This window comes from Bombus terrestris, chromosome 10, assembly GCF_910591885.1.
Source record: "Bombus terrestris chromosome 10, iyBomTerr1.2, whole genome shotgun sequence".
Classification (NCBI taxonomy): Eukaryota; Metazoa; Arthropoda; class Insecta; order Hymenoptera; family Apidae; genus Bombus; species Bombus terrestris.
In genome coordinates, this window is record NC_063278.1 from 576,191 (window position 1) to 601,601 (window position 25,411).

General features: G+C 40.2%; 1 protein-coding gene across 8 annotated transcripts in view; it reads right to left on the reverse strand.

The window, feature by feature from the left end:
• Window positions 1-1,975: 1,975 nt before the first annotated feature.
• Window positions 1,976-25,411, reverse strand: part of LOC100650891 — a 62,693-nt gene continuing 39,257 nt past the window's right edge. For 5 of the 8 annotated variants that reach the window (XM_012313032.3, XM_012313033.3, XM_048409781.1 and 2 more), the window contains exons 2-5: window positions 23,896-24,742; window positions 8,058-8,421; window positions 5,126-5,493; window positions 1,976-4,268 (exon numbers count right to left, since the gene is read on the reverse strand). In XM_012313032.3, coding sequence (XP_012168422.1) covers window positions 3,283-4,268; window positions 5,126-5,493; window positions 8,058-8,421; window positions 23,896-24,127 — 1,950 coding nt within the window. In that variant the 5' untranslated portion in view covers window positions 24,128-24,742 and the 3' untranslated portion in view covers window positions 1,976-3,282. Of the gene's footprint in view, window positions 4,269-5,125; window positions 5,494-8,057; window positions 8,422-21,865; window positions 22,374-23,895; window positions 24,743-25,411 lie in introns of those variants that run through there. The other 3 variants (XM_048409782.1, XM_020864823.2, XM_048409783.1) reach the window with 2 other exon arrangements.

Here is a 25,411-nt window from a genome sequence, read left to right on the forward strand (position 1 = left end):
GATATGTCTGTTGCATGTAAGAAACGTTCGTGATGCTAAAACTTTGTCGAAGAAATATTCGTTTGTTCGAGCTTGTTCGAGCTTGTTCGAGCAAGCGTTTAAGGAGAATTAAAACAACGAAGGATACGTAAATCGAAAGTTAAGCGGAGAAAAAGGGACAGATCCTGGGTGCTGTTGGTGCATTTATGTAGGATTTGTAGCGTGCACGCTGAATGCACATCCGTATACAAGTGTGCGCGCGCGGCTCGATAAGTTAGTAGGTCGCATGGACGAGAGATGTAGGTGTGCGTGAGCAGCGCAAACCAACGCGCTATCGTATCCATGGAGAACTGTGACTCGAAACGAGACTTGACGAGGTATGTACCTTGATCTTGACTGGATGCAAGGACCGTTTCGCTGTCGTCGCACGTTCGATCTCCCTATTTGCTTTCGCATTGTTCGCGTTGCTGCCGCGTATTAAACCGACTTTATACGTACTAGTTGATTGTAAATGGGAAAAGTTGAAAAATTGTTACGCCTTTGCAAATTTCGTCCGATATACAGGAGGAAATATCGCGACAACTATAATTTATTTGGCCGCATCTATATAGAAACAAACGTACATTTCGATCAAAGAAGATGTTAATGTAATGCGGCTTGTTAGTCCGGCATGCAGTAACGTAAAATACAGTTATACGATATAAATCGATACAGCGTAAATGAAACTATCTTTCCTTTGTACGTATTCCTACTATTGTATTGTTACTCGATATTTAGAAATGTCGATGCACGTTTAAGATCAAGTTTAGGCTATAAATTTTACTAATTTTCGTATCAAAAATTTTTTATCGTATTCATTATTCGTAAACATTTTTTATTCTGCGATATACGTTTTATTTATTCGTTGCTCTTACTAATAGGAGTAATAAATCCACTTTGTAAGATTATGATACGTTTAAAGGTTTCTTATTTTATAAACTTTTCTTCGCTGGTCGTTGTATATTTCAAATTGGGAAGAACGATTTATTTGTACCGATCGATACAACGAAATAAGGGACTAATTTTCCCGGTAAATATAAATGTATCTCGGAACGAATCGTAAACGATTTTTGAATATCGGGTAGGTAGTTATAAGCACATTTGCCGCCATCTGACGGGGACGTTCCGCATCGAACGTTGTTGCAAGGGAATGCTGAAAGATGTCCGATCTGTATATGCGGTAATATCGCTGTGCAATGAAATCGATAATCCTCGTCTTACGTCTGGTTTTTGCCTTCGTGCAGATGCTATCGCGAAGGTCAAAATTTAAATAAACGATCGCTCGTCGCACAGTGCGCTTAGAAATCTCTATGCATTTACTATCGGCTAGTAACGCCGATACATGGTTGAAAGGATGTTTTATTATTCTTCTTTTTTATTCTTGCAACGAATTAGTATAGAAATACAGGATAGGTGGCATAAATACGTGTGCGTTGTCTTTATCGATTCGACTAATCGTAATTTGGTAAAATGGTAGCAGCCTATGAATACAGGCAGTAGAGAATTGTACCATTAGCTTTCGATAGAAATTTTGTACAAAGATATATTTTCGTAAAATGGTATCTCGTAGAAATGATATTTTCATAGAGGAAGATTGTAAAAAATTTGCTAAAACGACGAAGAAAAGTTTTCAAGTTTTCGATAGAAATAATACGATCGTTATCGTTTCGTAAGAAATAATAATAAACAGTTTCTGTGTAACGTTTTAAAAAGATTTGACCCTGTGGAGCGATACCTATGGAGACGCCTGCGTCTCTGTCCTATCGATCGACCTGAATCCACGGCAGATGTGTATACCGTGAAGCGCCGTGATTCGCGTTTTCTGCCGGTTTTGCACGCGATCTGTAATTATCGGGCGGCTCGTAGCGGTCACGACACTTGGCCGAATGCGAGTCTCTGCGAGTTTAAGCAGGTTGCCGCAGTTATCCGGGCGATGAGACGAAGAAAGGTACGAGAGTTTTAAACTTTCAAGAATTGTTGTCTATTTTATTGGTCTTCGAATCTTTCTTGTACAGCAATGGTGACAATATATTTGGGATTCTTTCGCATCGTTAGTAGCATGGTACACGAGCGGTTTGGCTTCCATCTAGGATACATGCGTAATTATCAATGTGTTCGGTCCAAATTATTCTTAACAGTTTATCGATAACAGAGTAGAGTTCTTTTGCTGAAAGTACGAAGAAACGTACATACTGTAGCGGGTATACGTATGGCAGGTTCCTATTTAAGAACCGTGTATTATAAATTTAAACGTGACAGTTCGAATGCTCGAATTATTATGTGCGACTAGCGCCGAATACGATTTGAATCTCATTTTCGGCAAGCACGAAGCTCGTTAGATTTAACGTTACACAATTTATCGCAACAAAGTTTATTGTTTTAATCGTTCGAATCGAAAAGTTACGAAAAGTTACGAAAAATTACGAAAAGTTACGAAAAGTTACGAAAAGAAGTTACGAAAAAAAGTTGGTATAAAAAAATTTCTTCTGTTTTTAAAATGCGTATAAAGCATTATTAGCGTTTCTTAAGAAAGTATTTGTTTCGTGCGAAACTTTGTTATCTTGTGACGATCGATTCTATCGAGATATTTGCCGAAAGTTTGGCTCTTTTAACGAATGATATACGTTTAGAAAAATATTGCTTCTATAGCACGCGCCGAACCCGTTTTACGTTTTCTGTGCTGTAAGTACACGCTCGTAAATCGATATAATCGTAAATAATTGTACCATGCTCCGCAAGAGTAGCCCGCTTAACGTTCGATTTGTCCATACTATAGCGGGGTCCGTACTAACGATCCGGCGCGTCAAGCCGAACTCGATAATCACGGATCGCTAGTTGATTCCGATTATAAACTTACTTCTTTACTACACCGATTTCGTGAAAAAATCGTTCAATCGTCAACAATTCGATAGAGCAACGTACGTATATCCTCGCATTATCTAACGTTACATATTCTCACGGTACTCGAAACCGCATTTCGTTTCTGTTAAATCAATAACACGGATTTACTAAACGATTTACTAAAGATCTTTATCGATCGAACGAAACCAACTCCTCGATTATTATCTCTTGGTAAAGTTTTCTATCGTTTAAAAATTGTCGGCAACGAATGCGGCAACGTAACGAGTTCGTAATACGCGATGTACAGATTGGCCTGTCGTTAATCGATAGGTCGACGATCGCGCAAGGGCAAACCTATATTTAAGAATTTTCGGGCTTTTGTCTTTCGTTCGTGCGTTTCTTATATTTTATTTGGACCAGCTATTAAACGATAACGCCTTGTTGGGCGAGCAATTGTTTCCTTTGATGAAGGCTCGGCGACTCTCCTTCCATCTCTGTCGGCTTAACACCGTCCAACGACTTCGACGTCTTTAAATTATTCAAAGCTTTCAAACAGTTGTTCGTGGTCATTTCTAAGGACTTGGAGCTTTTCAGCGACGCGTTCGCCAGTTTCTTTATAGTCTCTGAAATAGGACACTTGATGAAATCGGCTCTCTCCCTCTCCTTCTCTTTGATCCTCTGATTATTCTCCACGGTCAGCATAGAATCTTTCGATTCGACTAGCTGCTCTTCCATTTCCGCTTCTTCTTTCGCGTCTTTCGCGTCTTTCGCGTCTTTCGTTTCTTTGGAATCGTCGTTTTTCGTTTTTCCGCTTTCTTCCACGTTCGATCCTCTCAGGACATCCGGTGACCCGGTCTGGTCTTGATCCGATTCCACGCGACCGTTATTATTGGTCTCTTCGTCCTCTTTGCGGTCGTCTTGGCCCAATAAAGATTTTGGCGGTGCCTCGACGTAGCCGCTTTCGTCGCTATCCACTTCCTCGTCCAACGAGTCCAAAGTCAAGAAAGGGGAGTCGTCGTTTTGCAGCAAGTTGTGACTCATTCTGCCAGGGTATTTTTCCATCGCTCGTCTCTCTCTATCCTGCGGATCGTCCAACCTGCATAATATCTCGCCTCTTGGTCTATAATCCACCACGTCGTCAAAGTCCTCGACGTACTCGAAATCGAACACGTGCGACGCAGGATCCTCTATCTCTTCCTCCTCCTCCTCCATCGATTCGTCCTCTTCGTTCCGATGTGGAAACCTTTCACGGCTGATGTGCACCGTGTTTCGACGGTGAAAACGCGGACTTCCGGCACAGGTCATGAAGTTTGGCGAACCTTCGGAATTTCTTCGGGGACCTGCGCCTCTTACGACCGCGTCATCCGAGAACATCACTCTTCTCTCTATTCGCTGTTCCGTTGTCTCACCTGTAATTTACGATAGCAAAGGAGTAAACTATAAAGGAATAAGACTCTAATAATTCATATCTCGAACAATCTCAAGTAATCTATTATAATTTGGATCATTTAGCCGAGTTGTTCCGCTTCCAGTTGCTCGAGTTCAAGTAACTTGACTTTTTTATTTGTACTCGCTATATTTGTGTTGCGTTGATCTTGACGTATTTAAAAATATAAAAAAAAAAAAGAAAAGAAAAAAGAAATTATCGATCTAGGGACTAGGCAAGTGGATCGTCGGAAGAGGATACCTTGGTACGTCGAAAATTGTTAGAAAAATTAGTCACAACGGATAAACAGGGATATATAGGAATTATATAGAAATTGGAATATCTGCAGAAATACCGAACAATTTGCTCAGTTATTATGCTAATACGTTATATTACCGATCGTTAGATAAGATAAACTTTATATTAATAAAATAGTTTCAAGAGACTCGAATCGATGTAGGTAATCCGAACCAAGTTTAACCGACCTATATAGTTTATCGACGAAATCCGATTCGCTTTTTTCTGCTCAAATTTTTCTCTAATATCAGTTTTTAAAGTTTGATCTTTAACAATCTTCCTTAATCTCAAAACAATTGATTTGACGATAATTCTCTGTAACTATAATATATTTGTTTTATACGCGTATGTTTTCAAATTCATCGTATTATCTTTTAGCTAGGTTCGTCGCCCGATTCATTATACACACACACACACACACATATATATATATATATATATATATATATATATATATAGAGAGAGAGAGAGAGAGAGAGAGAGATTTGAGAGAAAAGCCAAAATTGAAAAAATTTGAAGAGATTTAATTTTATTTTTATGTACCTGTAGCATGGTGATCTTCCGGACCTGGAGCTCTTTCTTCGCTGGTCGCGGTGCTGGCTGTTTCACAGCCGCTCGAAATACTTCCGTTCTCGTCGGAAGATTCGCGATTCAGAGCATCGAGTAATCGAGCGAGCCTCCAGCTATCTTGATCTTGCCAACTGTGCGCCACGTTCTCTAGTGTCCTCAACTCTTCGAGAATCCTCTGCTGCTCTATTTCCTCAGCGACGATATCTTCCTCGATCGCTGATAATTTCGGCGCGCTTTTCGATCTCTCGAGGGGAGGTCGGTAATTCTGGCCTCCGATACTGAGAAGTAGCTTTCGTCGTGGTAAGGAAGGGTTCTCATACAGAGCGTTTGCTAGCGATAATCTGAAAAAAAAAAACAATGTTCACAGTTTTAAAAATTTAGTCTCCTCACTTGGCGTTATCATTTTTTTCTATAACAGCGTGGAAAGATTAATTTTAGTTTCCATATTGATCGAATATATCGTATTAAACAGGCAAAAAAGTTTTTCGATCGTCTATAGATTAGGGGCGGATCGTGGGTCAATACGTGGTTCTTGATAGGTATTACGTTCCTCTTGTAACGCGTAGAAATAGTTGTTATAAAATTTGTGCATCGTTATCTTACACGAATGCAGAGTAACGTTCGATCGTTCGATTTTTTGATAATTTCAAATAATCGTTACGTTTGGTGTGGAACGAGTCGGTGTCTCGATGCTTATATACGTTTACGTGTTTTCTTCGAGTCGGTTACTTATATACGGTCAATGACAGTAGAGTCCGAGTACACGTATCTATCGAATTTTGAGTATTTGGCTTGCCGAAAGAGAAATTACGCTCTGCTACAAAATTATTTCTACTTTGAAATCGATAGAATTATCATTAGCGCATTTTCAATAAAATTACTTTTAATTTCTTTGACAGCAACGGGAGATAACAGCACATTATTGTTAATAAATGTCAACAATAAAATGTATACGTAGCTTTTTATGCTTTCACACACACACACACACACACACACGTTCAACAGATTTACGTCACTTTTGTAATATCGTGTGAAAAAACGTTGCAGGCCTATCGTTTTTACTGTAATATTCTATATATTAAAGGAGAGTACTGTAATTATCCGCATGTTTCGCGACCAACTGTATCGAAGCAAATATTGTTCATTTAATTTAATGTAAGGTAACATGGCTTTCCGATATCCGGCTCAAAGTTCTGTCATTCGGAACAAGCATCTGTAATTTGCAACAATCGATCGGGATTTTGATCGTGCGAAAACATAAATCTCTGATATTATTTAAGGAAAACGATCGTTTCTTTTTAGAGACATTCGGTTAGATACGCGTTGTCGAACGATCGAATTTGACCTGAATCGTGACTCGATTGCTGCGATCGTGTTCTACGAACGCGACCCAAATTGTCTCTTCGGCGAGAGGTTACGGTGTTACGGCAAATACGCTTGGCAATGCTGGCACACACACACACACACACACACGAAGTGCATCCGATTTCCCCGCCGTCGAATTCCTGCGGGAATCCACTGGCCTCGATTTTCTTACGGTAAAGGAAGACGGGGTTTAAACGACGTATCTACGATTTCCTGATACGGGCTACGTCTAATATACGTCGAGTATATGCCATGTATTTATTTATTTTTATTTATTATCCATTACAGGGAGAGACTTGCGATGAGTAAGGAAAAAAGAAAAGAGAAAATTGTACGCGTATAAGACGTTGTACGTAGTTGCTAATCGGAATTAAAAGGATACGATTAATAAATAAAGAAATAGGTATACGTTACCGTTTCTCGGCTCGATGAAAGTAGTAGTGGAAGGTTTTACTTGTCCAACTCGGTCCAACGATGATTTCAAACGTGAAATATGTGACCAAGAGCAAATTCTTTCCCTTATTGAATTAGGTACATCTTTCTCCGCGAAACAGATAGTAGGATGATAAACAACCGTTTCGAGTACAGTCGGCAATTAAATTCGTTCAGGAATAGACAAGTTCGTTCGTTCGGGATATATATATATATTGGCGAATAATATACGAAAAGAAGCTTCGTGTACATAAAGTTTATCGAAAGAGGAAAAGAACGTTTATTCGATTTCCTTTCTTTTTTTAATCTCATTGTTCGGAAAAAGGATCGAAACTTCTCGAGAGGCTCGTTCAAAATATTTGGTTATACGGATAACGTAATTAACGTTCGATTCCGCGGAAACGATATATATTGTTTGAGAAAAGCATTGGAATCAGAGTGTATCGCGTCAGTTCCTTTGTAGATGGATTCGAAGAGCGCCATTTCAAAGGTATCAAAGGTAACGACGGTTAACGAAGGCGCGGATAAAGCAGCCAACTATCCTCGCGTTATAAGTAGACGATGTAAATAGCGACACGAAAGATTATCTTAAACATTGTTAGAAAAGAAAACATTGTTGCAAAGGTCTTAACAGAAGAGCATACTCCATACTATTTGATAGGAGAAAACGATATCAAAAAAAAAAAAAAAATAGGAAAAATGTCAAAGTTGAAAGTGTGAGACGTAGGATAGAAGCGTCGATCGACGCGGAATTAGAATAGGTTAGGCGGCTCTAACTGTACAAAGTTGCCGGTGAGCTTCGACGTTGAAGCAACGCGTTAATAGCAGAGAAAACAGGAAAGTAAAAAAAGAAAAGCTTACTCTATAAGCTCGTGTGTGACAGAAATAGGAAATAGGAATAGGAGTAGGAATAAGTGTAGATAACGAATAACGAGGACCGATCGGTGTGTGAGCTGTAAATTTAAATTTGCTTGTCTGGACTACGGCGACATCGATCGATGCCGATTACAAACTGCGAATCTGTTCGATGATCCTTTCGCGTGATTCTTTTCGACGATCTTGCTGTTCTCTTTCGTATTTACGCGTAACACACGATCGATTTGCTTACCTAGCATTTTGTCTGGAGACCTTGTCCCGTCGGAATTCTAGGAGCGCTTGTTGTAACCTGGCGTTCAAGGTCGAGGCCAGCCTCCTGGCGGTGGACTCCTTGCTACAGAGGGCAGCGTGGCACCTGAGCTCTGGCCTCAACCTACGTCCTTCGTGCCGGTAGACCCAGACGAAGAGGCGAGGATGAGAAGCAGGTGCCGTGCAATAGGTCACTCTATGCGCCCAGTACTCTGTCAAACCGTGATCCTTGGTCGTGGCGGTCAAACCGCCGTTCGTGACCGTCAACCTCATCGACACGTCCGGCCTGCTGCTGGTAACGTAATTGCGCCATAACGTCGACACTGGTTTCTCTACACAGCCCTCCCCTGCGATTTCAATCAGAGTTTCTTGTCAAATTATGGCGGAATTATCGCAACTGTTGCGTTTTATGCGCGCGAGTAGGGATCAGAATTTTCTTATTCGACAGTGGCTTTTCTTTTTTTTCTTTTTCCTCTTTTTTTTTTTGTTTCAAGATAAAAACCTTGTATAATACGTTTCAAGATCTAAAGTCGTACAACACGTGTTGGAAAGAGGTAACCGGTTGTACGTCGATCGTTGTCTCGCTCCATCTTCTAGCTCCTCTAAAATAACGATACTAGTGGTTTCGTTAAAGCATTATCGTATTATGTATACCATTGGCATTGCAACTAGTTTCGAACCAAGATGTCTCTATACGATGCAAAAGGTTGTTACGTTGTTACGTTCAAACAACGTAACAATCGCCTTACTGTTACCGCGTGCCATTATTATTCAATGTTTGTATCGCGGTATTATTAAGAGTGGCATCAGCGAGTAACAGTAATCGAGACAAAAGCTGCGCGTACACGAGTTTCACCGCTCGTTTCCGCGTACAATTACACGTAGTACAATTGCACGGTACGCAATATCTATTACAGAGCTCGAAACAAAGTGGTTCTGTTCAGGGTTAAAGCCAAGACGCGGTCTATATTCGCACGAATCCGAACGTAAAACTATTCTCTGCTTCTTCCGCATGGGGTCACGATACGTATCTCTGTTATGGGTTATGGAAAACGACAGGAACGATATTAATACGTCGATAGCGATTTCTCAAAAAAAAAAAAAAAAAAAAAAAGGAGATTCCGAGTGTAAAGCTATCCACGTTGGAGTAATAATCGTAGGAAATTGAAAAGAAGAGGAGGACAGTTATAAAAATGAAAAGAACCGCGAAATAAGGAAATAAGAAGCGAATAGAAAGAAAGCGGTATTCAATTTTCGAAATTGTCACAGTCTCGAAAACTTTGAAACGCCGCGATGTCCGTCCGATCGATGATATCTTTGAAGAAGTGGCTGGAAGAAGCGTAAGAAAGGACGGCGAGCGGTCGTTACCATCGAATGCCTTGGCGCGTGTACGCCTCGACTAGACAGACATTCCAGCTTCTAGACGCGTACGGAATACACGGCGAGGGAACTAAATCGAGGAACAGGCATATCTTGACCTTCGATACAGTTCGATTGGCCGTTCTTCGTTCGTTGCTCGGATCGCGTTACCAATTTAGAGATACAGGAAACGCCGGTAGTAGTACAGTTACTTACAGTAAAGAAAGCGATGGAAGGGAGCGCGTGAGTCGCGAAGAAACGAACAGGGCAACGACAGGGTGCGACAGCGGGTAAACGTCGCCGCGAAGTAACCTGCTCTCTTCTAACAGAGTAGAGATGGCTAATTGCAAGTCATCGGGTCATCGCACGAGTAACTAAACCTGACCCGCATTCTCTATAATATTTTGCTACGCCGTTTTCTTTTCTTGGTTCGTCGTGTATATGAAATTCGATTCACGCTGCAATTGCTTCGTACGAGTTTTATTTGTTCGAACGAAATTTCTAAGACAACGCTCGATCAAATCCTATCGCTTACTTTCCAATCGAACGAAATTCGTACGCGTTGGAGAGGAGAGTCTAGCGCGTTAAAGTAAGAAGAACAGTTTGTATTTATACTTATCTCGTCGGTCTTCCTGCCTACGCTTAAATTTTAAAACTCCTACATCGCTCGTTCAAAGTCGATTTGTAATTGCTTTTGGACTCGATTCGATTTTCTATAATATGACTTTCGCGAGACTTGGAATTCCTTGTTAGTGGCTAATAATGGACAGAGCTCGAGAGAATTGATATCTAGATCGAAGGAATAAAATCTATTTTTATGATATTTTATCGATTACACGCTTATGATAAAGAAAAATATTCGAGACAATGGCACGATAAAGATAAATATGCGAGCCACGTGTCAAACCAGTTATTCGCTAATCCGTTGTTTCCTTGGATTACAATCACGATAGAAACGTATTATCGAGAAACAGGTGCGACGTATTTGAAATTAGGGAACAACAACGGCGAAAGAACAGAAGATGACTATAAAAGTCTAAAGCAACGGAATTAGTTATATATATAATCGGATGGAAATTATTTTCATAACGTACGATGTTTCGAAGAAAGTACGATTCATCGATGTTCTATCTCGGAATTCTTCTTCGAGCTTCGCAAACTTGTATACCTCGGGTCGGTGAACTCGTCTGGGACCGGCTAGGCTGAACGTCTAATTAAAAAAGGATACGTAGGTCCGTTTAAAAAAAGTGGCATTTGCCTTAAGAATTTTGGTGGTATGTCCGCTTACGAAAGATTTATAAATAATACTGCGTTTTAGCAATACCTCCATGCAATGATTAAAACGCGATAGCCTATATCGCGTGTAACTACGTTCATCCGTATTTGCTAATTCAATTAATTGCATCTACCTACGTATACCGATTAAATTGCCAATTAAATTGCTCGTTACGTAGATTATTTCGTGTTGTTATAATTAGATTCTTCTTGTTATTATTTCTTGTTGAATTTCATATATCGATTTGGTAAACGAATTCGTAAGTAAGATGTAAGTAAGATGTACGTAATTTAAAGTTAAGCTATGTTGCTAGCAGCTATAATAGAAATTATCACGCAGCTCTATCTTCGTTCGACGATGGTAAAGCGATTATGTTTTAACATACGTTGAATCAAACGTCAGTCGATAGAATGCTACCGCAGAGTATTATAAATCGTAACGTTTAAATGAAATATGTATGACACTGCGTTGCAAAAAAATGGCAAACAAAGTAAAATAATCAAAGTGATACTACTAAGCGATCAACAAGGAAATGATTTTAATCTTCTTGACATGAATTTTGATCGATAAATATTATTAGCACCTATATAAAAGCCGACTTTCACCTTACGTAAAACACTTTGCTTTCTATTTAATAAAATTATAAATTTCATAAATTCACCGAAAATTTCATTTTCACTTTCCGCGAGGAAAAAGAAGATTAATTGGAAACGAAAAGGGAAGGAACGAACGAAGTGAAAAGGGAAGACGATCGGAGAATAACGTTTCTAACGAGAACGAAATACGTTGATGTTCTACCGGATAAGTTAAAATTGTAATGATTTACCATTTATCAAAAATATTTTGATCGGGCGAGTATGCGACTTCCGAGTAAATTCATCCACTGATTGCAGGAGCCAATGTTGCATCGACGCAGCGTTTCATTTATGGCATTCTTTTCGGTAAATTTACATGGATGAATCTGAACGCTACGATCGACGCGAAGAGAAATTCCAAGAATCTCTTTCGTTCGTACTTTTTCGCTCGATTTTCTATTTTCGCTGGTTTCTCGCTGTTAGATGCACGCGAGTCTTTCGTCTAGATGCATATCGAGATAAACATTTAACGCTGTCCTTTCCGATTAGATCTTTGCCGCTCGGATCGACTTGGCCATGTTACGCGTCTCATTATCCGGTGAAAGTAGCGCGAACTGACTTTCAGTGGGCCAAGAAGTGGAAAACTCGAATTAACGCCAACGTAAACGAGTAATAATAGTACGAATAACCGTATTTTCTTTCATCTATACGCTGCAATTTTATAAATTTTGAAGAAACGAAAGTGCCGGCTTTATCCGTTCGTAGCGCTCGCACCATTCGTTCCGCCGTATGATTTTTAATAGGTTCATTTATTTCGTAACGTATAAGGTGATCGTCATAAATATTCATATAGTAAAATAGAAGTATGTGTTCTACAGAACGAAGCGTAGCAGTCTTGATACTCTAAAGACATAAAATATAAAGGATGATTGTTCGATAGATAAGATTTGGATCGACCATGTCACGGACATTTCAAGATCGATGAGTTTCGACTATGGTCGTAACCTGCTGAAACGAAGATGATAAGATTTCTTTCTGCAGAAGATTTTCTTACGTATACGTGTTACGAGTATAGCATACAGCACATTTTATGTGCATTTCGTAGATAGATCTTAGATATATATCTTTTTAATACACGTTATTTCGTTTCTATCTAAATGAAACTATACCTATATATATTATATTTGAAATAATTAGAATCGACCTGTTTAAGGTTGATTCGCCTTTGTATAACTTATAGTTTTATAGTTATTGAAATTTTTCATTAAAAAATTACTCGGTTAGAACTAGAAACGAGTCGGTGTTTGTATAAGGATGAAATTTATGCAAATTCAGAAACCTGTTGCTTTCGAAACGAAAAATCAGTAACGTTGAAATCAATCTCTCTTGTGCTTCTTTGTATGCGTACTTTGTACGTAGGCTTGTACGAACGAAATCAAAGATAGACGTTGATCCGTGAGCTGGTGAGAAAATAATCAGGGCTTTTAATAATCGATATCTCGTTTGAAACTTTGTAACGTAAATTCGAATCGAATTCGTCGCGTTTCACCATTGACGTTTCTCTGTGTGCAAATACGAAGGACAAACTATCCTGTCGTTAATGTAAACCCACCGTATGCCGATTAAAAATACTTTTCTTTTTCCTCAAAGAAGACTAAAAATAGTTTTGTTTTTCCTAGTAGCGGAGAATAATCAATCGCGCGTTCTGCTATTATACGAGAAAATTACCCTAACTACGACCAACTAACAAAAGTCTACAAGATAATTTTTATGATGGCAACGTTGTAACTGTATCGATGCTTTTGTCACCGACGAAACGATCGTCTTCTTTGTTTTACCACTCTTTGAATGTTGTACAGTTGCGAACAAAGTGGTTCCGATGTAAATAACAGACGAGTCGATTATTTAGAAAACAATGCGATAAATATTTCATGATTCGTAATTACGCGCAAAGTTTAGTTTCTCGTTGCTTTCGTTACATCAAGCGGCTAACCGTATAACGCTAAATTCTTGATTTACGTCAATACATATTCTCGCACTATGAAATTCAAATATTTCTCAGGCGCAACAGGCAACAGAATCCAATTAACTTGGATGTTTCATCCGACATTCCGCGCATATTTCGTCCGTTTCGAAAACTGCGCACTTGAAACAAGTACGAATCTTGAGTTTCGTAATTAAATTCAACGCGGTTTCTATCGGATCGTTTACAGTTTTACGGTTTACGGTTCAAATGGTTCAACTTATCAAATTTGAAAAAAAAAAAAAAAAAAAAAAAAGGAAGAAAACTGTAAAACCGGTGATTTTTTAAAGTTTCCAGTAACGAAATTACTTTGTCATTTTTTTTTTTTTTTTTTTTTTTTATAAAATGTTCTCGTTTCTTTGCCATTTATGGCAAGCGCCGGTAAACAAATATCTCGATACTTTCTTTACGCGTTGTTTACGACGATTCCAGCCACGTGCGGCGTTTAAACTCGTTCAGGTTTTACCTGAGAAGACAACATTTCGTATGCATCGATCCAACAGAAATGGCGAAACATGTTGCCGTTCGGGTAAATCGAATCCCGGTTGAATACAATCGATAAAAGTGAATCGTGCGAGCAAACGATCGTCAAAATCCGAGCCATTAGTCTATTCTCGATTCTCGCAAACGGATTAGCAGGTTTTCTTACACGTTCTCGTTTATGCTGGTTTCTTACGCCTCTATCATTGGCGACTTCGTCTTCTTCACACCGCCGATAGCATTCGTCATTGTCATTTTTATGCTCCGGTGGAAATTTTCGTTTGCTCGAGTATCGCGATATACATACTATGCATGTATGCGAGTACAAAGTCTTGGAACCTGCTAATTGTCTTTATCGCGCTCCGCTTATCGCCCAACTGTTACGTCAATAGCCGTCCCAGGATAGTCTGGTGTCCAGCCGAATACATTCGCCGGACGTTTCTTTAAAATCGGCCGAATTTATTACTACTTATTTATTTAAAACTGTCAATTTGCACAAATATCATGCGTACCGTCTCTTTTCGCGCGAATAAAAGCGTTTACGGTGCTGCGTAATCGCCAGTGATCATAGAATAGATCGAGTCTTTCCGTTGATAGGATTCTTATCGCACGGGTGAGAATTTGTTTTGTCCAGAGTTTGCACGAAAAGCGTGGAGACGTTGTACGCGCGTTTATTAGGAAAAGTAGTTTCAGGCTTTCTGCCAGTTCGAGACAACGATCAACGTGCGCGTATAAATTTCTAAGATTCACGATCGATGGATCGAAATGGTCAGCCGGTCAACGTTATACATCTGGGCATCATCGGCGCAAGGGTTGCTTTTATTTAATTTTCATTAGAATAATAAAACATGATAAGTATACTTTTGTCAAAGTACAATCGCAAGACAACGGATTGCTCCATCGTTTTCCGTTTGTTGTCACGTACAAACTTTGTATTCGCACCATTCGTCACATTTCGTACGATCGCGTATAATAGTGTACGTGATTATCACAGCCTGTACGATTCGTAGGAAATTTTGCAACGAGCTTATTTAAAATTTCCAGCGATACCTGCCGTTAGCCGTTTGCTCTACGACACCTGTTTCAGTTTCACCGGTTTTTGCAACCGCGATGTCTTCGCGAAATGCTACTTTCAATTTATTTGTATTTATTCGAAGTTTGTAAAGATCGGCAAAGTATCGTTCGAACGGTCAATTATTTACTATGTTATGTTATGCATAGGGGGCGTCCGGCATTGACAGTGGATTCTGCGTATGAAAAGAGTAAAAAACGTTCGTACAGAGAGATGCCCTGTTCGACGTAGTTGACCTAGTTTTCTTCCTTGACAAACTGTATCTGCATACCTCCGCAAGAGGTGTTCAAAATGACCTCTTTACGTCCGTTTCTCGGGCTACTGTCTTTGCTTTTCGCCAGTCTCGCTCGCCATTCTCTCGCAAAGCATCTCGATTTCTTTCAACGCAAAGCTTGCTGGACAACTTGAGAACAAGGTGGAGCTCTTTTTATCGTTTTCGTTAATTTCGTTTCGCGGAATCCAGCGCTGAATCGACTCCCGACTCGTACATATGTACGACGATAGAACAGAGTTACGGGGCACCCGACAAAGAATTACTAATTTTTCATCGTGCGTATGTTTGCGACAAACGCGTTGCAACTTCTTTTCGAGATTGCTTCAAATTCTACTGTTATAATCGTGATAATCATCGTGCGACTTTCGTACGATGCGTAGGATAGGTGGATAAACAATGGATAAAAAAGTTCCGTGGTACGCTATACACCGTAGGTGTATAGGGATTTTCTGCCGAATGTGTATCATACGATTCTCGACACGTCGAGAGAAAGCGGCAGCGGCGTCGTTGACAATGATCGTCACGATCGAACGAACCAACGACGCGAGGTATCGCGCTGTTGGTATGGAATCGCAAGCGGAAAAACGGACGATCTGGAACGACGCGGAACAGGAAGCGTCGCTACGGGAGAGCCAGTCGGTTGCAGAACGAGTGGTATAGCAAAAGTATATACGACCGCTAGGCCGTAACACTCTGTTCGGTATTATCCAATTAAAGGTAATGCTAGCAACCCGTTAATTTTTCTTCCGTTAGACGTCGGCCATTTTGCCGACCGGCCTCGAGTTCATCGTGTTTTCGAGAAAATGAGAGCTACGGCCCGCTACCGGCCGACCCAACGCGCGACAGGACGATCCCGCGTTTGCCTTCCTAATGACATCGTGCTGCAGATGAAAAATCAATTGTTATGACCTGGATGTCGATCCATCGCTCGAATCGGCGGAGCTAACCAACTGTCACGATCCAACGATCCAAATGACGCGGATACGGATCCACGTAACGAGACTTACGTTGTAATTCGATTGCAGCGTGGTAGGGCTATTTCGGACACCTACGCTTCTTACTCGCATACTAATAATAATACCGATGATGATGATGATGATGATAATAATAATAATAAGCAAACTATCTCTCGCCTATCATAAAGATCCCGTTTCCTTGATTTATCTTTTTCCTTTCTTTTCTTCCTTTTTCTTTTTTTACCATTTGTTTTTACGATTATTCGGATTATTCGGCGCTTCGAGTTCCGAGAAATCGTATTCTCTTGTGACTGATCAACATGGTAAGAAGAACGGAACACTGGAACTTTCAAACCTCTCGAAATTCCCGTAAACTTCTCGTAAACCATTTCCGTGACTGTCAACTCTCAAAGTGCAGATAGATAATTTGTGTCGATAAGCGAGCTTTTCTTTATGTTTTATATTTGTTTAATAACGATCGTAGGAGAGCTTGCAAAGTTCCGTACTTGGGCATCGTGAATCTAAAAGTCAGGTTTCCAAACATCTATACAATAAACAGAACAATAATAGGAAATCTCGAGTGTTTGCGACTTTTCGTTCGTGACGTACTTTTCGTTGCATATTTTCCAGTACCTGTTCGCGGTATCTTTAATGGAAAGTTAATGTTTTACGATCTACCGTAATCGCGAGCGTTAAATCAAGTATCGAGCGCGTGGATTTGAAAGATAAGCTGATAAGTAACTCTGTCAAAAATGCTCTACTCGACAGAAGGTAGATGATATATACGGAATCCTGCGGCGAATGATCCTGATAAGCGAATGTACGGTTCGAGCGTTTAAAAATAGATAAAAGATACCGACGGTGGACGAACAAACTTGAATCATGTTTGATAATATCACGCAGATATAATATATAACGGAACGATAGTAGGAGAAACGGTGTAACAACGGTGGCAACGGTCGATAAAGGCTAGCTCAAAGGAATAACTAGAAGAAATTGTGTTATGAATGTTACGTTACCACAGGTACACTGGTATTCGACGTTAAAAGGCAATAATTTTGAAAACCGATCGACGATCGGCTAAAATGTATCATATAGAAAGCAGTTTAATTTTGTTTCGTTTGTTCCGCGAGTGCTGTCGTACGCGATGTCGTTCGCTCGGCGGCTTTCGCGTTTCGTATCGATTCGTATAGATTCCTCCTCCTAGCAGGGAGTCGAACGGTGAATCGGGTTCAACTCTTGTCGCTCTACGCCTTTTATATCCAAGAATTGGGGGAAAAGCAGCGGCGCAGTTAGAAGGAATCCGTGTCCTACGTGGCATTTTCGTGGAAAAGATCGTTGCATCGTATTGGTCTCGAGCGTTTCGCAGCGTCCAAGCCGAGCAGCGTACAACCGTGCGAATAAGGGAATTTGCGCGAACGTGACAGAAGCGAGTAGACTAAATAGCGAGTAACTAGACTGCTGGCTACTATCGCGTTTACGGATTTGTGGGAAATTGAGAGATGCAAAATTGAGCAGAATACTCAAAGTGCCTTTTCGCTATTCCATAGCTACTCCTTCGCTGTTCCTTCCCGCGATCTTGTATCTTTCCGTATCTCTGAAAACATGGCATTTTTACAACGTTTTACGCTTTTCACCTGCAAAATTTCGTAATTTTCTATCAGAAATGGGATAATCAGGCAATGAATTAATATCAACGATGTGAAATTATCAGGCTGCAAATTGTCTCTCTGATGGTAGTAAACGACGGAGATCATAATTACCGTTCGTATACAGCGTATCGTGTGCGTTATAGATCGGTGTACGTATTTATTTCGAAACGCAAAACAACAAGTTGCTGGAATAGTGGTTTGTTAACGACATTTTTGCGCTTCGTCGTCACCCATAGATATCGGAGACGGTCCACGATTAGTCACGTGTCGAATGAAATCCATTTATTATCCAACTATATCGTCGACCAAACGACCATCGACGATACGACAAAGTCCATCCATCTATCCAAGTGCGAAAAGTAAGTTTCACTGTCGCGTAGCATTTTAATGGATAATAATAACGAAATTTAAATACTCGGAGAATACGGTAAGGTCATTTTAAATATACCGGTCAGGGCAGCAACCCTTCGGATATATCGTGTTTTTCCAACGAATTAATACCCAAAAGAGGAACACGTTTACGAGCTTTTATCAAAATTGAAAGGAAACAAGATTTATCGCGCGATATATCGAGTATATCGATTTTCTACCCGATAAATAAATCGCGATGAATAAATCGTGCAAAGTTAAAATTCGTATTTTTATTATATTTTATTTGTTTCGCCTTCTAAACGTTCCAAAGAATGTACGAGCATTTGGTAAGGCTGCAACGGTAAGTTAGCCAATTAACGAGATAACAGGTTAAATCGCGAGTAGTATGGAATAATATCACGATATCTTTCTTACACGCGTGCAATTGAAATTTCCATTATTTGCGATATACCCGCGGATAAATAAAACAACTATATATATATATATATATACCTTCCATTGTCGATATATCATATTTTCTATCTAAGGCTTCAAAGATTTTTTCTTTTCTACGTTTTCAAGTATCTTCGAGTATCAAGTATCAAACTTTATCTCTGATTTTTAAAAGCATAGATAGATATTTTTATTAATCTTTGGAATCTCGTCGCAAGCTTCCAAGATTTCTTCGGGTTTAAAACATTTCGAAGCATCTTTTCTTTGTACGCGTGTCTTTTATCGACCTTGATATTCGCGATAAACAACGGTCATCAATACCATCATCGATATTCTTATAAGTTAGGCCGTGGAATGTTAAGCGTATCGTGTTTGGCCAGAACCAAAAGTTGACCGGGTAGTTGCTACGAAGTTTAACTCGAGTTGACTTTATCTTCTAAACGGAGAAGCAACGTGACTTTGTGGTTATTGAATTTTTCCATTATTTCTCGGTTGCGTCGAGTTTTTCATTGTCTGCGACACATTTCGAAACACGTGCTGTTGCGAAACAGAATTAACGCATTTCTCCTGCACTCGTTGCACTCGTTGTACTCGTTGCACTCGCATATAGATAACGGTTTTCAGGTAAAATGAGACAGAGATACCTTTCGATCGTCCGTGATTATGCGTAAAACGAATAACCGCGTCTTTGTAATTCGCGTCTTGTACTAGATTTGTCCACGTTCTGCAACTTTGCTAATTCTTGCAAGAATCTCTGAATAAAAGGAAAGGACCGTCGATGATATAACCTAATTGCCACGTTAAAACAGATATATATATATATATATATATATATATATATATATATATATAGATTGATAAATTAAACAGATATATAGATATATAAATTGGAAAGGCAGAGGGAGCAAGGTCTATTTTCAATGTTTTTATCGGTTCGCGTCAGATAAGGTTAAAGATTCGCGCGTTGATTAAAAAGAGGTTATATCTACGTTTCGTTGGAACGAAGCGACGTATGATTTCACTTTTGCTACGGCTAAAAATACACCGTTTCTTCCTACTGTATACGAGTACAAACAAAGTATCTAGGTAGCGATAATGCTCGAACGTTTCTCGTTTTGATAATAATTGAAACGGATACCTTCCAATACTCCGCGATATTCTACGGTTGCCCGACTCGGAACAAACGAATGCAGCGATACGTATAAAACGATGACTTTTTCCCTGCCATCTTGCTTATACCCGATAAAAGGACAAACTTGGTATTATATAGGATATTTTATATATTTATTGCCATGTGCAGATCATTTTCAATTTGTTCGATTCGAACGAGCCGTTCTAATACCCGATGATGGATAATAATCAATCAATGTAACACGGTATCTTTCTCTTTTAACATTATATTGACAAAGTTAAATCCTTTTTTCTGTCAGATTTTTTTCAGATTTTTTTCTCTCTCCTTCTATAACATTTTATCAATTACTCCGTCCATTACTCTGTCATCGTATTTTACTACTGTGTCATATTGACAATAAGTTATCTCTACTTGTATCGCAACTTGTTCGTATCAAATCAGTTTACGAATCAAAGTAACGTATCGAGATTCGATCGCAATTTTATTCCTTATATAGAACAAACCTAGATCCTAGATTCTAGATTAATAAGCAGGATAAAAATAGAGTTAAAAAGAGATATTCGATGGAAGAGAAAATCAGTCGTCGGTTTGTGAAATATCTTTATATCATAGGAAATATCATTGAGCGACTTTTCCAAAATTCGGCTATCGTAAGATTTAGTTATTTAAAGAACGACTGACGATTGCACGATTGCGGTTGTACGAGTGTACCGATTTGTTGTACTTTAACGAAACGAGTAAGTAAACCAAAGAGAATTTTCCTCTTTCGTCGCTTTGCCGTACCTATTATCGCGACTTGTCTAGAGTTACTGCTTACCGAAGATGAAGAACCGTGTTTCGAACAAGATTACAGAAAGTCAAAAATCATGATATTCGGTTGGATCTATTTGCATTCTTCTGGAAAGTGACGCGAAGGTCAGCGAGAACGAGTCGGTGGCAAAACTGGAAGTTGTTAAATCGAATAAATTGAACGACGGACCGGTGCTACGAGTATCGTTCTATAAACTCGGATTTTACGGTATCCGTTGAGGAAAGTAAAAACAAATGATTGATCGACGTAGCTGTTAAAATTAATGTTAACGCTACAAAGGACGGTAATTTATCCGCATATTTGCAAGAAACGTCGAATACGTGTTCCTTTCGCTTCGATATTATATCGGTATTCGCGGATAATATTATAAATCGATGTGTTCGAACGTATTTGCCGTGTTTCTACAAAGAAACACACTTTTTTTTAACGTTCCGAGAAAATCTTTATGCATAAAATCGGAATACAAAAGTATACGTTTCTTTTAACGTAAAAGTAAACGATCTTTGCGTTTCGTATTTAACATTTTCTTCCTCGAACGCTCGTGCAAATTCCTATCCTCGTAAACGTAACTAACAGGTAGAATTTAAACAGATATCCGTGCTTGTCTACTAACCATCGTACACCATATATAGTGGACAACAATAGCGCGACACGAATTTACTAAAAGATAAAATGACGATAGTACGATAACGATAACGATAACGATGATAGAAAATAAACGTATTAAATTAAGATGTTTGAGGAAAGGTGGAGAGGGTGTCGTTTAATCGCGTTTAATGGAAAACATCGAATGGAAATGAAATGAAAATTGGTAAATTTTAACTGGTGGCGATGATCTGTTAATTGTACGCTACGGTAACCGCGGCTGTATTTTCGTTCAAGTTGTAACGTTCAAGTTGTAAAACGCGGTTTATTTTTGATCGATAAGTATGAGATATTTTTCTAATCGAAACTAAAGAGATATTATAACGAGTTGATATTTGCATCTTTGCATCTTCGAATATGGCAGAAACGCAGGAGAATGCTCGGTCTAGTAAGGAGAGAGCGCGATATGCCGATGCGGAGTTAATTTCGTGGCTATTAATACCCGGTAAAACCTCGTCCCACGCTATTAAGATGTTAATCGCATCGCATGATCTCTAGCGGGTGAAAGTATCGGCGGCGATCGTGTTACAGTCGATTGCTTAAATAATTTTCTTTCCGAGTTTCTGGGAATCGCGACAGGCGGTGGATTTCGCGAAAAGCAACTCGGGCAGAACGACGGGGCTTTTACTACCTTCCGTAAAAGGGATCGAACGAGGTTACGAGTGTCTGCTAGCCAGAGTTAGCCGAGAATTAATTAATCGCGACGAAATAAGCGGTTGCGAATAAACGTACCGTAATAATAGTGTTCCCGATGATTAAGGCCGACCCAGTCCGAAGCAAAGGTATGTAGAGAAAGTAGCAGTCCCCTGCTATCCAGTATACGCCTGTCGTTGTACCGCGCGATATGTTTCTTTCTCTCTTCTTAATCCCTGGCTACAGCGGACACAATTTGTTTTTCTCATCGATAGACCGGTGACGAAGGCTGTTTTCTTGTAAACACGCGCCGAAGCTATTCTTATCTCGAGAGTTTCCGTTTCCTTACTTTTTAAGTAAATACATTTGTTTAGCGAGTAAAATTCGTTCATCGACCAGTAACTAGTGGAATCTACGATAAATTCCAGTCGAATGATTTATTCGTATCGAACGCTGCCAGTATCAACGGGGTGGAGCACTAGATTGGGCTGGTTAGACGTTGACCTTGCTCGGCTGCTAACTGCAACGAGTACGTATTACGCGCTTCCGTCTGGTCGTTCGCGCGTCTCGGGCTTGACGATTTAGAAATACGCGAGCTCTCCGCGCGTCTCTTTAATTTATCCGTGTCGGATCAGCCACCTTTCTTCTGACGCGATTAATTAGCTGCCCTGCCGATTAGAATTTCCAACCGCTAGGCTAAAAAACACTTAAGCAAATTCACATTTTTTTAAACCGACAATACGATACGTTTATACTTTGCTTTGGATATTTTCCGTAAGTGTACGTACGTATCCGCGTAACAATACGCATATAAACGCATTTCCCACGAACGAACGTCGCTTGGTACGTGGACGCGAACTAACAAATGTTCGATACAAAACTCGCATCTACTCGTTTACGTTCAACGAAGAAAATCATGTTTCATAAGACAAAGAATCGTCGATGGTATTTATCGTGCAAGGTGTGATGCTTATGTGCAAGGGATATTAGATAGAAAATTTAATCGAAGCTGACATATTTCAAAACGAGTAAAACGGCAAGTTGATTGGTACGATAAAAGTAATTTTTATACTAAGATTAATTAATCGTCGGACGTTATCAGATGAAAACGCGAGTTATTACTAATCGGGATGCGATCTTTCTATCAGTTTCCAAGAACTTTTTTATCGCGCTATTCATATAACTTACGACATTCTTATGTCTCTTTTATTAAACGTTAAATTTCGGCGCGTTCGATGATCGACGATTTATCGTCGCGTTATCTCGGTCGAGCGTGTTTTCTTTCGAAAATTAAATTACATCCTACGAAAGATACTAAGGATACTTTCATGTGGCATTTGAAATACTTAAAATATCAGAAAACTGTGGACGTCTCGTTAATCTGGAAACGCGATACCTATTAATTAATTATCCAAACTGGTTTTCGTTAGGTTTCGTTGGCAGCTTGGGCGGCCAACGTTGTCATCGTTGACACCGACGATGATAGGCGTTAGTGTCGAGTCGGCGAAACGCGTACGTAATTTCGAACCTAATAAATTTCAAGTGTCCGCTTATTAATTAATAAGTTTTCCTATTAATAGGAAATGCGTATACATGCGTATATACATGGAGCGTGCCAAGAACATGGATTCGTTCAACGTCGAAGGAATAAGCGAAACGGAAAAAAAGATGGTCGTTAAGATGCGTTCGAGTTACGTATTAGGTGTATCGGGGCAAATATACGAGGGCTTTCGCGCACGAAGAAACCACGTATCAATGATCGTAGGAAATTGCGGGACGAAAAGCGAGAAACCATAGAAATGTTAAGGTAAACGTTAACATCGATGTAAACCTATCCACTCGCTCGCTGTTTGGATAGAAGCTCGTCTCGCGGACATCGTATCGAGCGATCGGAGCAAGGCGAGTCTCGATACCAGCGTCTCTGCGATGTTTCGTTTTTACGCGAGCGAGGAATACCGATCGTACGCTCTCCTCTTGCGATCGATCGCAAAACGGTTAAAACTCGGCGATTATTTGGAAAGAAGCGGCCGTCGAATAAGAAGAAATGGGCCGGTGGTTGGCGGGAAAGCGCGTGCAAACCTTAACGATCGGTGGCCGTAAAGACAAAGAGAATCGGATAATTGGCTTACCCTTGGCCCATCCAGTGAGAACGTTCCCAAGATAAGCGACCTTGTAGCAAGGGTCGTATTCGGTGATGGAGGCGTTGCCACGATGCCTTCTCCAAAGTCTGCCGAGGCCCCTCTTCAAGGACTTGAGGGTCTTGTGGCCGAATTCTTTGCCGGCAGTGGGGTTCTGTGCCGAGGCGCAAGTGCCGTTCTGTTCGTCGATGGAATTCAGGGCCAAGTCGCCCATCGTTTTCATGGTTGGCGCGCGAACGCGGCCACGCTGCTACCGTCCGGTTGTATCGTCCGAAAATATTTCCACGTCTTGTTTCTTGTCGAGGGACACAGGCGCGAACGCACGAACGCGTAACACGCGCAGAAAACACAGTTTCGATCGGATACAATGTTATCGCGCGATGGAATCGCCGGCAAAAGTCGCTACATCGTGCGACTTCCGGTGGTGGTGCGCGGTGGTGATGCGGTGGTGGTCCGGTGGTGGTACCGAGAAGCAGGAGTAGACTGGCGAAAGAGCGAGGCCACCGAGCCGCTCGACCTTTCAGGGTTCTGTGGCGGCTGCTCGAATCGAGAGTCGAGTTATCCAACCAGGTGGATGAGCTCTATCGAGGTCACGACCGCGACCACCGGTGCCGCTGATCGAGAGAGGTTGTGAAACTCGAATAAATCTCTCTCTTGATACCGAGTTCTGCTGGCTGCTCCACGACTATTACCACGCGACGCCGCGTATTTCCACGCTTCAAGGCCGACCTCTCCTACTTATCCTCGAGTAAAATGGAAGGTCGTTGGTTCTCACGAAAACCCGCGAATATCTTCCGGAACCTCCTTCCCAGTGCGAACGACGTTCCTTCGGTTGCTCCTGCAACAGAATCGGACATCGAAATTCATCGGGCAATTGCTTTCGTCGCGCCAGTCCCGAGAAAAGAAAACTCGATCGTTCGTTATCGGTAGGCATTGCCGCGATACAGTGGTATATGCTTCTTAAAATACATTGCCTGTCACTGGAATATCTACACTGCCCACTTTTCGACAAACTTTCGAATTTTACTTTTTAATTTCTTCTAATACACTCTCTATCGCTTTGATTTTCTAATCGTAAATCGTTTTATCGAAATCCACGAATAAAACCTCGATAACTGGGCCAGCGATAATAGAAAATGTGCTAACAAGTGTGGTAAGAAAAAACAAATTTTTAATGGGACGATCCGATTTCCGAATGGAAACAAAACTACGCTTGTATTACTTCTTGCAAGGCTAAATTCGTCCCACAATTTCCCAAAAGGGCTAAACAAGTTTCATTATATCTTCATATATATTCTTCCCATGATTAAAAGCTCATTTTCTTTTTTTTTCTCTTTTGATTGAACTTTTGCACGCGTTTTGCTTCACACACGCGCACGATGAATTTTTCTTAAATAACATTTAAGCGGCATTTTCGAGATTACCAGATATTTCTTTTATAGCTCGTTATCGTTCCAAATAATAAATAATAAACGCATTTATCCTAATATGTAATTATCTTGTAAAA